At 36.1% G+C, this 14,011-nt stretch overlaps 1 protein-coding gene across 1 annotated transcript in view; it reads right to left on the bottom strand.

Annotated features, from left to right (window-relative positions):
* ABCC12 (ATP binding cassette subfamily C member 12) overlaps positions 1-14,011 on the bottom strand; it is a 1,155,696-nt gene that overhangs the window by 149,989 nt on the left and 991,696 nt on the right. Inside the window, exon 23 of the mRNA XM_044081948.1 lies at positions 5,358-5,495. Within this exon, the coding sequence (XP_043937883.1) occupies positions 5,358-5,495 (138 nt within the window). The remainder of the gene's footprint in view (positions 1-5,357; positions 5,496-14,011) is intronic.

Here is a 14,011-nt window from a genome sequence, read left to right as displayed (position 1 = left end):
CTGGGCAGGGTGTGGGGTCGGGATGTGAATATCCAGTGAGATTAGTTTATGGTCTGATCTTACCAGTGAGGGATACACTTCTGGTCTGGAGCATAGAGTCCCCATGTTGGTGATGATCAGGTCCAGTATGTTTTCCCCTCTTGTGGGAGTGGTAACAAGTTGTTCCATAGCATTTGAGTTTATAAATTCTAGGAACCTTTGGGCTAGGGTGTTGGAGCTAGAGTAAATGCTCCCATTCTATGTTTGGGTAGTTGAAGTCGCCCAATATAATGGTTTGGAGAGACCTTCATATTTTCCAGTGTTCTCATGAAGGCCGAGTAGGGTTTCTGGGTTTGGGAGGGTGGTCTGTAGCAGGCTATAAACTGGAAGGCAGTTTTACCCACTGTTAGTTGCACATGGATAGTCTCTGATGCTTCGTGCTTAGCCACCAACCTGGAGGTGTGGGTATCTTTTATGAATATCGATACTCCCCCTCCTTTTCTGGTTCGGTCCAAGTTTTGGGGCCGAAAAGCATGGTATGAGGTATAACCTGGTAGTGCTGGGGTGCTCTCGGGAGCTCTGAACCAGGTTTCTGTTACTGCACAGATATCGATGTTCTCCATGCTAAGGAGAGTTTCGAGTGCATGCATCTTGAGGTTTAGACTTCTGGCATTGAGTAGCATTACTCTTAGTTTCTTATCCCTTAGATAAGATTAGATATAGAGAAAGCCTTTGATTCACTAAATTGGGACTATTTATTCAAAATCCTAATGCTATTTGAATTTCCTGCATCATTTGTTCATCTCCTAAAGAATATATATATATATATATATATATATATATATATATATATATATATATATATATATAAGACCGACGGAGCAGATAACCAACAACTCGGAATTAATCCCGACAGCGAAAAAATGGGAAACGTGTGAGCATGACTAGGTAAGTGTATAATAGTGAGGAATTTAGGGTTAGGGTGCATGTAAGGTGTGTCTGCGATAGTGAGGGATTTAGGGTTAACGTGCGTGTAAGGTAAGTGTGCGATAGTGAGGGACTTTGGGTTATGGTGCGGGTAAGGTAAGTGTGTGATAGTGAGGGACTTGAGGGTTGGGGCAGATTAAGTGAGTTAGGTTTAGGCTGCAGGTAAGGTAAGTGTGCGATGGTGAGGGACTTCGGGTTATGGTACAGGTAATGTAAGTGTGCGATAGTGAAGGACTTGAGGGTTAGGGGCAGATTAAGTGAGCTAGGGTTAGGGTGCGGGTAAGGTAAGGGTGCGATAGTGAGGGACTTGAGGGTTGGGGCAGATTATGTGAGTTAGGGTTAGGGTGCGGGTAAGGTAAGTGTGCGATAGTGACAGACCTTAGGGTTAGGGTTTGGGTTAAGGTTAGTGCATAGATAGTTGTGTGTAAGGTGTAGTGTAGGTTTTTAGGTTGTTGGTGTGCTTGTGTTGTGTGTGTGTTATGTGTAACAGCGAACGTTTTGTTTTGTTAACTGTCGGTATTGTGGTTTGTCGGGCATGTGAGCTTTCTTGGTTTTGCGGTTTTGTTCTTGTGGTGTCGGTGTTGTGGGTGTCAGTGTTGTGGACTGTCGGTCTAACGTAGTAGACCCATATATATATATATATATATATATATATATATATATATATATATATATATATATATATATACATACAAATAATTTATATGTCATGTTAGGTCGTTTTACCTCTGAATCTATACATATAACAAAAGTCACTAAACAAGGATGTCCCATGTCACCGATTCTGTTTGCTGTGGCTATTGAAATATTGGCAGATTCAATTAGTAACAATATAAAAATCAAAGGAATAGATGTTTATGAACAATACAATTCTAAAGTAATGCTATTTGCTGATGACATATTACTAACATTATCTAATGCAAAAGAGACATTAGAAGAATTAGATATATTAGCTGACAAATTTCACGTGATTTCAGGGCTCCATTTTAATAAATCAAAATCAAAATTTTTATTTTTAAATAAAAAAAGAACTGCAGACTAAGGGGGATCACATTACAGAGAAACAAGAATCTACCTTAAAATATCTAGGAATTGAGTTATGCAAGGATAATAATGAATTAGTCTAAAAAAACCTACAATAATATCATCAATACATTAAAATCTCTGTGGAAAAATGGAACAAAATAATATTAACATTTGAAGATAGACTACAGTTAATAAAAATTATTTTACTGCCCAAGATCCTATATATAGCTGTTACCAGAAAGGAATATACTTAAAGAAATAAATTCATGCCTAATAAAATTTTTATGGTTTCCCAAAAGAAACAGAATAGCTTTAATACATCATATCAGACCATGGAAACAGGGAGGATTAGACTTTCCTGATATAGAAACATATATAAAAGCATCAATATATAAAAGAATCTCAGACTGGATAAGTCCAAATTACTCTGTAAATTGGAAATAATTACTAACTGTAATATTCATAGATGAATTTGAGTTACAAACAAAATTTCAAATAAGAGATAAAAACAATTTGCCATGGCACATTAAGTATTAGTATGCAATATAACATAACTAAACCCACTAAAACTCATATGATTAATTATTACATTGACTCATTTCGGAAAATTATTAATGCAAATATAGATTTAAAAATCTGGTTTGATACTTTAACACCATTTATAGTCACAAAGAACTTTCCACATAAAATATATAGAGAAATTATTAATTCTTGGGAGCAGAAAAGATTTGTTTGTTGACACCAATGTGTCAAAGAACTAAAAGTTTTAGATATGCAAGTAATAAAAACAACATACAAAATTCCACAACAGGACTGGCTAACTTTATGGAGTATTCTGTCATATTCGCAAGATTTAAGTAGAATAATTAACAATTCTTCATTTAAAGAGATACCTAAATTTATGAAATACATATATGAAATCATATATAATGACTTTGACATGGGAAACAGTATTTCAAAATTTTACAAAATATTAATAAGCTACAAAACAATACCCAAAACCTCATATTGGAAATGTATAACAAAAGGACACTCAATACAGTTAACTGAAGATATTAAAACAAATATCTTATTATCGATAAAATATACATCTTTTACACAATACTGGAAAGTTTTTAATTGGAAATGCTTGCACAGAGCATTCTTAACCCCAGACAGAATCAGTAAAATTAGTTTTTCCATAGAAGGAATATGTTGGAGATGTGAGCAAGTACACAATGCAGATTGGAACCACATTTTCTTTGATTGTGTTAAAATTAAGCCATTTTGAAATGGTATTAATAGCTTTCTACAAGCTTTATTTAATGAATCATTTTATTTAACTAAAGCTCTTGTATTATTAAATGTGAATGAAGGTCCTTATTTGAATAGGTCAAACATGTATCTAGTATGGACTATACTTACAACGTCAAGGAAGTGTACAACAAAAAGATGGAATACAAGCACAATACCAACTTCGGAAGACTTCTACAGCTTGCCAAAGAGCACAGCATTATTGGAAATTACAATTAAAGAGCTAAGAATTTATCCACAGCCATTTATCAACAACCCTTGGAGAAAAGTCTTATCATTGATTGACACTGTACAATAATTGATCAGACTTCCTGATAATGGATTGGGCATACTTATAAAGTAACTGTATATATCACGATCTGTTATAGTGTCAAGCTAATGTAAAAAGTGTACATAGTTATTTAAGATGTTATGTATAAATACTATGGAATTCATTCAAATGTATTTGAAAAATAAAAAATATTTTTGAGGGAAAAAAAAGAAAGTGTCGAATTGGCTATTCCTTCTGTGAAGCCGGTTGTTGTGGAGTTGGTTGGGTTGTATGTCCAGCATGGATGAGTCTGAGTTTGTTTAGTGATCACCAAAATATTTTAGGGTTAGTATGACCTGTGCTTTGTTGACTGGTGTAGTAAAATCTTTTATCTGATTTTATCATATTTTTGGCTCAGTTTCTAAGTTGCCTGTAAATCTGAAAATTGGAGTCATTTTTGGTTTGTTTCCAGTGACTCCAGGATCTATTTCTCATTAGTAGCTTTGTTTATTTAGTTAACCAAGGAGCTGGGTTGAAATTAACTATTTTATTTCTAACAGGTGGATGGTTCTTGAGTATATCTAGGAAAATCCTATTAAAGAAGGGTACGGCTTCATCTAGTGGAAGTTGTTTTAGTAGTTTCCAATTAATTGATTTTTAAGGTATTGGTAAAGGTATCTTTATCAAAGTTATTCAACTTTTTCAAAGCATATTCAACTGTCCATCATGAATGTTGTGGGGCAACCACTAGAGACTAGGGCTGATTCTGTGAAATCCTGTAACAGCACCAGCATCAAAACTGGGATTCAGAGGTGGGGCATACATTAGATGCCAGGGATGGCTCATACTGTAATGGCACCGACATCATAATGTGTTAGATTTCATATAACATGAATTGTTAGCTAAGAGTCAACTGCCAAAAAAGCAGTTGTGGCCAAAACAAGGCACAAAATTAAGACTAATTCAAGGTCACATGCACCCATAACTTCAAATAATGAACTCTAAGGATGTTCCACAGAACAGGGAGGAGAAACATTGTTATTTTTTTTTTTGGAGGGCATAGCCATTTTGTTTTCAGACACAACTGTATTTTTTCTTTGAACATCCATCTATCTATCTATCTATCTATCTATCTATCTATCTATCTATCTATCTATATATCTATCTATCTATCTATCTATCCTCATCACTGGGTGATTATTACACATGATATGCACATGGCCAGTACGGTATTTCATACTATTGTTCAGATACTTTTTCATATTTCATACGTTTTTAAATTTCTCAATACATGCCAAAAATCATATAACTATTATTAATATATTGCTAAGAAATTAAGCTGCCTCTTCATACATTCCTGGTGTAATGTTCTTAGGAGAAAATGCAAACTTTATTATCATTTGAAACTAAGTCAGCAATCCATTCATCACCAACCAAAGTACCAGCCCAGCATATCTGTATGTTCACTATCACTTAAAAGTTTTTCAAAGCCCATGCCATTTTAAAAATAAAAAGTAAAAAAAAAAAAAAAAAAAGTCATATGATACTGAAGCTTTTTTTCCCCTCATACTTCTGAATATCTTAGTTCTTTGACATAACCAGAGGCAGTAATTTCTCAGTTAATAAACATTTACTGTCTATTTCAGCACAGTATATTCACAATCCTGCCATCAAAAAATGGATCACTGGATGTATTAACATATGAGAAGCCTTCTTATTTAAACTAGAAATCCTGAAATGTTTCAGACTTATGCCATCAATTTATCTGTTATGTACTAGCATATAAAATGCTATATAAAAAAAGAGTCAGACAACAGCTTACCGTTCAATGTACTCTTCTTTCTTATTATAGGCATGAATTGTGCCGAGCCCAAGTACGGTAGACGTAATGTGTGAAAACCAGGGAGAGCGGCTGATGTTTTCCATTCTCTTCATCTCTCGGACAGACTTCTGGAAAACTCTGGAGTTTAAAAAAATATGTTTTAGCGCAACATAAAATCAAGACTGCATTTAAAATCTAACATGTTTTTAGCTCAAAATCAAGAATATATTCAGAATCAAATGTCTTTTATGGTGAACATTTTTGCTCATTACCCACTCTACAGTTTATTACCGATGATTTTTGCACTCAGTGTGCCATTTTGCTACTTTACTTACTCCTGGTGAAAGCATGGCTTTCTAAGCTATTTCTGGAAATATGTTTTGATTTTAGATATAACCTAAAAAAACAAAAACTGCTGACAATGATCAATAAGGCTGTTTAAAATAATAAAGCATACCTAAACTTAATACTGTTATACATATTTAAAGGTACCACAACCATTTTGTGGTAAAACTAGTGCATGTGCATGTCAGTGTCTGCCTACCTTATCTGCTGAAAACGTCCTTGATTTGATTAGCTCTTGATGAGCAATTTAGTGGTTAACATAATGACTTGTCATTAAGTTAACATATTCTGACTTAGTTTGAGTGCTACTTTGTATCAGAGACAATTACTATCTCACAGGTGTTCTTCAGATTAGTTCTTGGCTGGATGTTTTCTGTATAGAATCTACATGTGGTTCAGTGGATGCCGTGTTTTTACCCACATCCCAAAAAACATGACAAATGTGAACTGGTGATCTTCTCAATAGTTTGTATGTATGAATGCTGTGTTTTTTGTGTGTGTGTGTGTATGTGTGTGTGTGTGTGTGTGTGTGTGTGTGTGTGTGTGTGTGTGTCTGTGTGTGTGTGTGTGTGTGTGTGTGTGTGTGTGTGTGTGTGTGTGTGTGTCAGTGAGTGTGAGTGTGTGTGTGTGGTGTGAGTGTGTGTGTGTGTGTGTGTGTGTGTGTGTGTGTGTCTGTGTGTCTGTGTGTGTGTGTGTGTGTGTGTGTGTGTGTGTGTGTGTGTGTGTGTGTGTGTGTGTGTGTGTGTGCGTGTGTGTGTGTGTGTGTGTGTCAGTGAGTGTGAGTGTGTGTGTGTGGTGTGAGTGTGTGGTGTGTGTTAGAATAACATTATGTCAGGGATTAGTCTTTCTGTCTTTTGCTCCATGACAGCCAGGATAGGCTTTGGCTTTCCTGTGACAGTGAACTTGATAAAAAAATAATTCGGGAATAAATAAATATTGCATATTATCTGACTATAATAAATCACTAAATTACACCATTTTTGCCAGATCTTCAATGAATACAGATATCTTTTTCTAGCAAGTGAGCTGGTTAATGCCACTAGTGCGTTTTACTTAATTAGTAATGAATATCTTAAATAAAAAGAAAAAAACACACAATATTTGACTCATGCTGAAGCTCTCAAGCTGAATAAAGAAGCGAACGAAGAGGACAGTGGTGCAATTTGCATTTACGAATAGCAGTAGGTGTCTGAATTCCTCACTGCTGTAGTAGCCTTTAGGCTGTATGGGTTGTGTCTTGCCCAAGACACAACTATGACCAGCTTCTAGAAGCTATGGCGCCCTCCCACACTTCACTCTGACTACTGATTGGACAGGCCTGAGAGGGAAAATGAGGGGGCCAAACCTCTCACACATTCAGTAAAGGAAACTCTTCCTGCTGTGCAACTAAGTTGAATTGTTCTAATTCTAGGGTTGCTGCATGTCAAGGGAAATGCAAAACCCCAACCACAGCAATCTCTCTCTCAAACATGAGATATAGCAGTATTCAAACATATCAACATGAGATATAGCAGTATTCAAACATATCAACATGAGATATACCTGTATTCAAACATATCAGCATGAGATATAGCAGTATTCAAACATATCAGCATCGACAAATTGTGGGTTGCTGAACCAGCAGTCAAAAAGTAGTCATTCAACTTTTTTTATGCATCTCCAAAAAAAACTCCTCCTTTCTATATAGCCATCAAAAAAATAATCTAAATGTCCCAGATATTGCATAATATTTGACCATGGTAATTTGTGGAACTACAGGATGTTGTAATGAAGACTTTGAGAACGGACTCTGAGTGTTAGACAGCTTTACTGTAACCGTATCTGTTAAATGATTATGCATGCTGGTATGTACAGCTGTAATCCCAAACAATTATCACCGTAAGTATCCTGATTTCATTACTGGTTTCAGAATATTTAACGTACTGGAGACACCAGAGAGAAGAACAAAAGGCTGACAGGCACTGGGTAGCTTAGAGTACAGGTTTCAGGTTTCACTTGTTTTTTTCCTTTGGCTTTGAGCACAAGCATTTCTAACCATGGAAAATATTGACATAGTCATATTCACTGAAATATGGTTTCAGAGCAGTGATAGTACCCCCCCCCCTCCCTCCAAGTGCAGAGATTTAATGCCTACCACTGAATGCTGAACTGGAACATGTAGCTGCAGGAAGTGTATGTGTGTTCTTAAGAAACCATTTCAACTCTAAAATCATAACGCAGGACAATGAAATTGAAGTCCTTTATATTTTTCTGATGAAAAACAAAACCCAGTGTGACATCAGTGCCAACTACCATAAAACATTGTTGCCAGCTACTGTACCCCCTCCATGACACTGGCAAACTATGAGGCCTATCTAAACAAATCGATATTCTTCATTACATTTCCCAATGGTATCCTCTTCGCTGACTTCAACTACCCCTCAAGTAATTGGGGAAGCTTTACTACAAAAATAAGGATACTTACGTTATTATCGCAACCAGATTCAGAGTAGGACAAGCGGCTCATTTCCAAGTGATTGGTTCAGTGATCATACTCGCCTTATTTTCTGTTCGACACATGGATGGCCAGAAATTTGGAGAGGACAATGTTACCATCCGTGTCACTAACACATAATTTTGGGTTTGGATCGACGAGATGATCATAATTGTCTGTACTGCATGGCACTTTATGTGCTCCATGTAGTTGTACTTAACGGAAAATTTCAAAGATTTGGTCAGCTTTCAAAGACATAAACAGTTAAAAGCGATGTCAGAAGGGCAGTATAAAGCAAGGGTTTTCTGATAAAGTACTGAGCAGTGAAGTCAATAAATAAGATTTTACAATTTCAGAATTCATATCCTTCAGGAAACACATGCGAAAATAGCTGCTGTTATTGTAACAACTTAGTAAGTGTATTACAGCAGCTTAAGGAGACCTAAACGGAATTGATAACAATTATAAATCATTTTTTATTCTGCCACTGTCAGTTGCTGTTTATGGCAGGCAGATTTCATTGCCTAATGTGGGACACAGCCACAACTTTCCTACCGGGTGCTTAACATTTGCTAAGGTTGGATTGTGGAATTCTGACAGTTAATTCTCCTAATTATGATAGTTTGCTCTCCTGGTTGCGGTTGTCATACTGCTGAAGTTCAGTACTGGAAAACTGTTCAAGAAGTCAGTGTTGTCTGACAAGGTTCAGAAACCTCGTCAAATACCTAACATACACTTGCATGGATTTGAATTCTGTCTTGTCCTGATTGGAATCCGGTTGCGATAATATGTAAGTACCAAAATAAGTGTGCACAAAGATTCCTGAATTTCATTAATATTAACTTTCTAGACCAACTAGTCCAAGCCCCAATGAAAGGGTGACAAATATTGGACCTGGTTGTCATCAACCTACCTCCCCTATGCTTGGCACCTATAGTTACAAATCACTAGTCAAATCTGATTACAGTGCAATAACACATACCTTAAGTGCAAGACCCACATTACCTCATAATCCCTATATCTTTACAGACTACTTCAATGCAAATCTACCCCAACTAATGACCTCATGAAATTCAAACACCTTCCTCACCGCAGTGCCCCACATCACACATAGCCTTATGCATGGATAAGTTTGATGGCTACCTCCAGCCTTCCATTGGGGTTTCAGTCACAATAAGGCATAAACACAATGCCAAATTTAAGAATAAACTCATTTGGTAGAACCCAACCATTAACAAACTGCAGAGTAAGGGGAAAAGCTCATAAGAGGTAAAAGCAACTTTAACAGCTCATCAGCTAGAGAAGAATTCAAAAAGATCAACAAAGAACTTAGAAACAAAATCAACTCATCCAAAAGCAAGCACAGTTTGAGAATTGCCAACCACACTAAGAATACTCGCAAAGCCTTTTTCGGCTGTGTTGCGAACCTCAAAAGTAATATCCAACAAAGTTCTTTGCTAATGCAAGATAACACCATATACTCATCCCTGAAAACATTGTCAACATATTAGTGGACAATTTCTACTCAAACTTTACCCCCCTATCTCTTCATAATTATCTGCAGTGTATTAGAATGCCTATGCCATCCCCAGTCATGTCTGAGCATGCCCTAAGTGCTCTCTACAAGGCTAAAAACACTAGCTCCATAGGCCCAGATAATGGTCCAGGCTATTTTCTTTTCAGCACAAAACATTATTTGTTGTAAACACCCAAACTGACACAAAGGGGGATCTACTGCTGATCCAGGAAACCACAGACCTATAATCCTCACCAGCCTATCTGTAAGGTAATGGAGTGCATCATTACGGAACTACATTAACAAAGAGAGAGGCAGTCTTCAAACTCTGGACCCAAATCAGTCTGGGTTTGTTAAAGGTAGATCCTACCTCCGAAACCTGGTGGTCTTCTCTTGAACTTGTCACCAAGGCACTGGACTTAGGCAAATCAGTTCACATTGTTTACCTAGACTTGGCCAAAGCCTTTAATAACATTTCACATTCTGGCACCACTGATAAGCTGATCAAACTTAATGTAAACTCCTGTGTTAGACACTGAATATCAGACTGACTTAATGAGAACACAGTCTATTAGTGTTGGAGACACACTGTCAACTAAAAGAGTAGTTACTGGTGGTCTGCCCCAGGGATCTGTACTGGAACTGTTCTTCTTCAATATCCACTTCTGTGATGGCAAGGCCAACACCATGGGCCTGCATCTCTACACTCCTCTATGCCTCACCAATTTTTTACTAATCTAAGAATAACCTCAGCAAACTGGAAATGTCCTAGAATAACATTGCCAGATTTGCTATAGGCAACCCATTTAGAACCCACCATTGTATTAATATAAAGCAAATAGGATGGCTAGAACTACAAAACTTGATTAAATTCCACCAACTAACCATTGCCCATAAGACTCTTTATAAACCTTCCAATCCTCCTATTTTATCTACCCTCATCACCCTCTATAATAATCTGAAGTCCGTACATTCATCACACAAACTTCTTGTATATACCTCTAAACCTAATAACAGGGCTGGGGATTCTCTCTTCTTTAATGCTGTTGGAAAATCCTGAAATCTTCTCCCCAGTGACCTTTCCTCACTTGCCTCTTTATCACTCTTCAAAAACAGACTGAAACTTTTCCTCAGATCACACTGGTTATGCTCCTGTACCAAACCTGACTAGTCATCTATCTCTTCAAACTTGGCTCTGCCTACCCCATACTTCTCAATAATTGTTATACCTTCCTTATTAACTATAAATCCAATCTCTCTCTAAATTACATTATTTCCAACCTCTGTGGATACTTATTATTGAGGGAACTCTTTATTAATATTACTATACAATAACCTGCCTTCCTTTTTTATTATGTACTGTACCTGTATGATGTATTGTACCTGCATTTTGCACTGTTATAATTTTTGCCCTCTCTGAAAATTCTATGTTAACCTGTAATATGCATTGTATATATGACTGTTGTTATTTGTTTTTTTTTTTTGTTTCTACCTTGGAGCTTATCTCCCTGGGCCTCTACTGAAAATGGACATATATCCAGTTAGACTAGCCTGGTCAACAAATATAAAATAAATAAATAAAAATAAATAAAATAATTGGAACTAGGAGGTGTAAATGGTTTACCTTCATATTGTCGATCACGGATGACTGAACGGCCATATCACTGAACCGTTTCCACAGAACCATGAAAACTTTTGAATATTGAAAAAAAACTTGAATTTTGACATTTCTGACCGTGCCACACACCTACAAACAAGTGGTAACATGGGTCAAAAAGGGGGTGAGATTTTGCGGTTCAGAAATTTAGTATTCGAGGTTTTGTGAAGTCGCAGTTCGGTGTTCACAGAAGTGGGTTCAACTATAAGGATACCGACATTATGAAGGTAAACCTTGTAAACACCCCAGCTGACCACTGGATTGTCCAGAATAGTCTAACACATACAAACAGGTGGTGCTTAGACCATGACCTCAAACTAATGCCAAGAAATGCAGCACTGAGTACTCTGGCAAACCCAGGAACTCATGCTCCTATCACATAGGTAACACCCCCATAAAATTAACTTGGTCATTAGGGACATGGGTACTTTAATTGACAACTATCCTTTGATTACATTGTGGCTCATGTCATTAGGAATTCTCCAGACTAAGCACCAAGTGTATATCTTTTAAATGCAAGGAAGTCATCATCTCCCTGTACTCCTCCATTGTCAGACCAATTATAGAATACAATGCCTCCTTTGGTGCATACTTATGTAAGCATATGACCCAGCTCAAAAGACAGCAGTATTTCCTTATTAAGAAATCAAGGGCAAGTCTACATTTTGCTATGCTGACCACTTAAAGATCTCTCACTCTTTCATCCTTCTACTTAAACTGAATTCTGCCCCGAAAAATCCCACTAATTATAGACCAATAGCCCTCATAAATACTGACTTTAAAATCTTTGCTCAAATTTTAGCCAACAGGTTGAAGAATATACTTCCCTCTATTATATCACATAGGTTTTATGGTACATAGGCAAACAAGTGATAACACTCTGTTGCTAGACACAGCTATCAGATTACTAAAAACAGATAAACATCCTAAACAAGTTATTGCCGCAGATGCTAGTAAAACTTTCGACAGAGTAGATTTAAACTTTTTATTTAATGTTATGCCTTTATTTGGTTTTCCTAAAGAATTTATTAATAAAGTTAAGGTTTTATATCAGATGGCCTCAACTTCCATTCAGATTAACAATAATAAAACAAAACCTATCCCCATTTTAAATGGCACGAGACAAGGGTGTCCACTTTCTACTTACCTCTTTAATTTATACTTAGAACCCCTACTTCTTTATATATCACAGAAATCATTTCTACACATTCCAAAAGTATTAAATACTAACATTATATATTCGGCATTTGCTGATGACTTAAATATATACTTACAACTCCCCACAACAGATCTTCCTAAAATACTGACAGCTGTTGAAAAATTCTCAGAGATTTCAAATTACAAAGTAAATCCAAACAAATCCCAACTTTTCCCACTAAATCCCATAGGACATATGCACTTTTACTTCCCGGAGAGCAAAATAAAGATAACTTATCAACTAAAATACTTGGGGGTAATATATACTCCCAACTTTAGTGAAATTATTAAAAATAACTTAACCCATACCTGGAATACTGTTGAAAAGGATATGAACAGATGGAAAAATATCAATATGTCTTTGTTATCAAAAAGCAGTATCATTAAGATGAACATGCTACCAAGAATTCTTTTCCAAATGAACACTACATTCACAATTATACCTCAAAATTTTTTTATAGACATGGAAAGAAGTATATCCAGATTTATTTGGTATCCTAAATCTACTAGAATCAAATATGAAAAGCTTATACTTCCTAAATCTAAAGGTGGGTTAGGCTTACCTGATTTTAAATTATACTACAGTATTATCCAAACGGATTCCAACGTGTAACTCGCAAGACATTTCCCTGTGAGCTACATCGCCGAAACCAAATGGCTGCATCAGCACTTTGCCGTAGTGCAAAGTGGCTGAAAAGCATAGCTGCTGCAACTATAATCTATGGACGGGCAGCTGCAGCCGTACGGGATGTGTAACGCATTCCTTCTTCTCATGCAAGGCATGCATTTATTTAATTATTTATTTAAATATTTATTTATTTTGTTGTCAGTCTGATATATAGACTATATTGAATATGGTTTAACCTTTTGTATGTTTTCTATAGATAATATGAAAAGATTGACAGCATTCAGAGAAAATTTACATAAGTTTTTAAAGCCGTGAGCAGACTTCACTGCACAAAATGATTAACTTGGAATTATAGTCCATCTTTTAAAGGAGGACGACAAGTGAAAGGGATGGTAAAAGCCTTCATGTTTCACGGTAATAGTCATTAGCTGTTACATTTAATTAAACTGCACAGGTCATTCCTTATCCACCTAGAATACCAATTTCTTATGGAAAATTCTGTTTCCATAGAAAGATTTTGCAGGTGTGAGTTCCCAAACATTGGAAGAGAACATAGTGCAAAGTTATAACATATAATTCTGTAAATAAATTTAAAACTAAGATAATGTTTTTGGTCATATTAAGTGAGGGCTACACAACTGAGGCATAGATTGGTAAATGGCCTATTTTATGCTGTGAGTTTGTAAGTAAAATCATTGGTTCACTGAACCTTGGCAATATATTAAGAACTGCAAATGTAAGAGAAGTAGCACGGGAATATCAATTTTATTCAGTGCTAAAATGGCGGACGTTTCTCCTCTAACTATAAAAATATTAAATTATTTTGTTAGACAAATGG

This window comes from Protopterus annectens, chromosome 8.part1 (genome assembly GCF_019279795.1).
Source record: "Protopterus annectens isolate FY-2018-M chromosome 8.part1, PAN1.0, whole genome shotgun sequence".
In the NCBI taxonomy this organism is placed as follows: Eukaryota; Metazoa; Chordata; order Ceratodontiformes; family Protopteridae; genus Protopterus; species Protopterus annectens.
The sequence above is the reverse complement of the archived record's forward strand: the minus strand, read 5'-3'. Positions and strand labels throughout refer to the sequence as shown.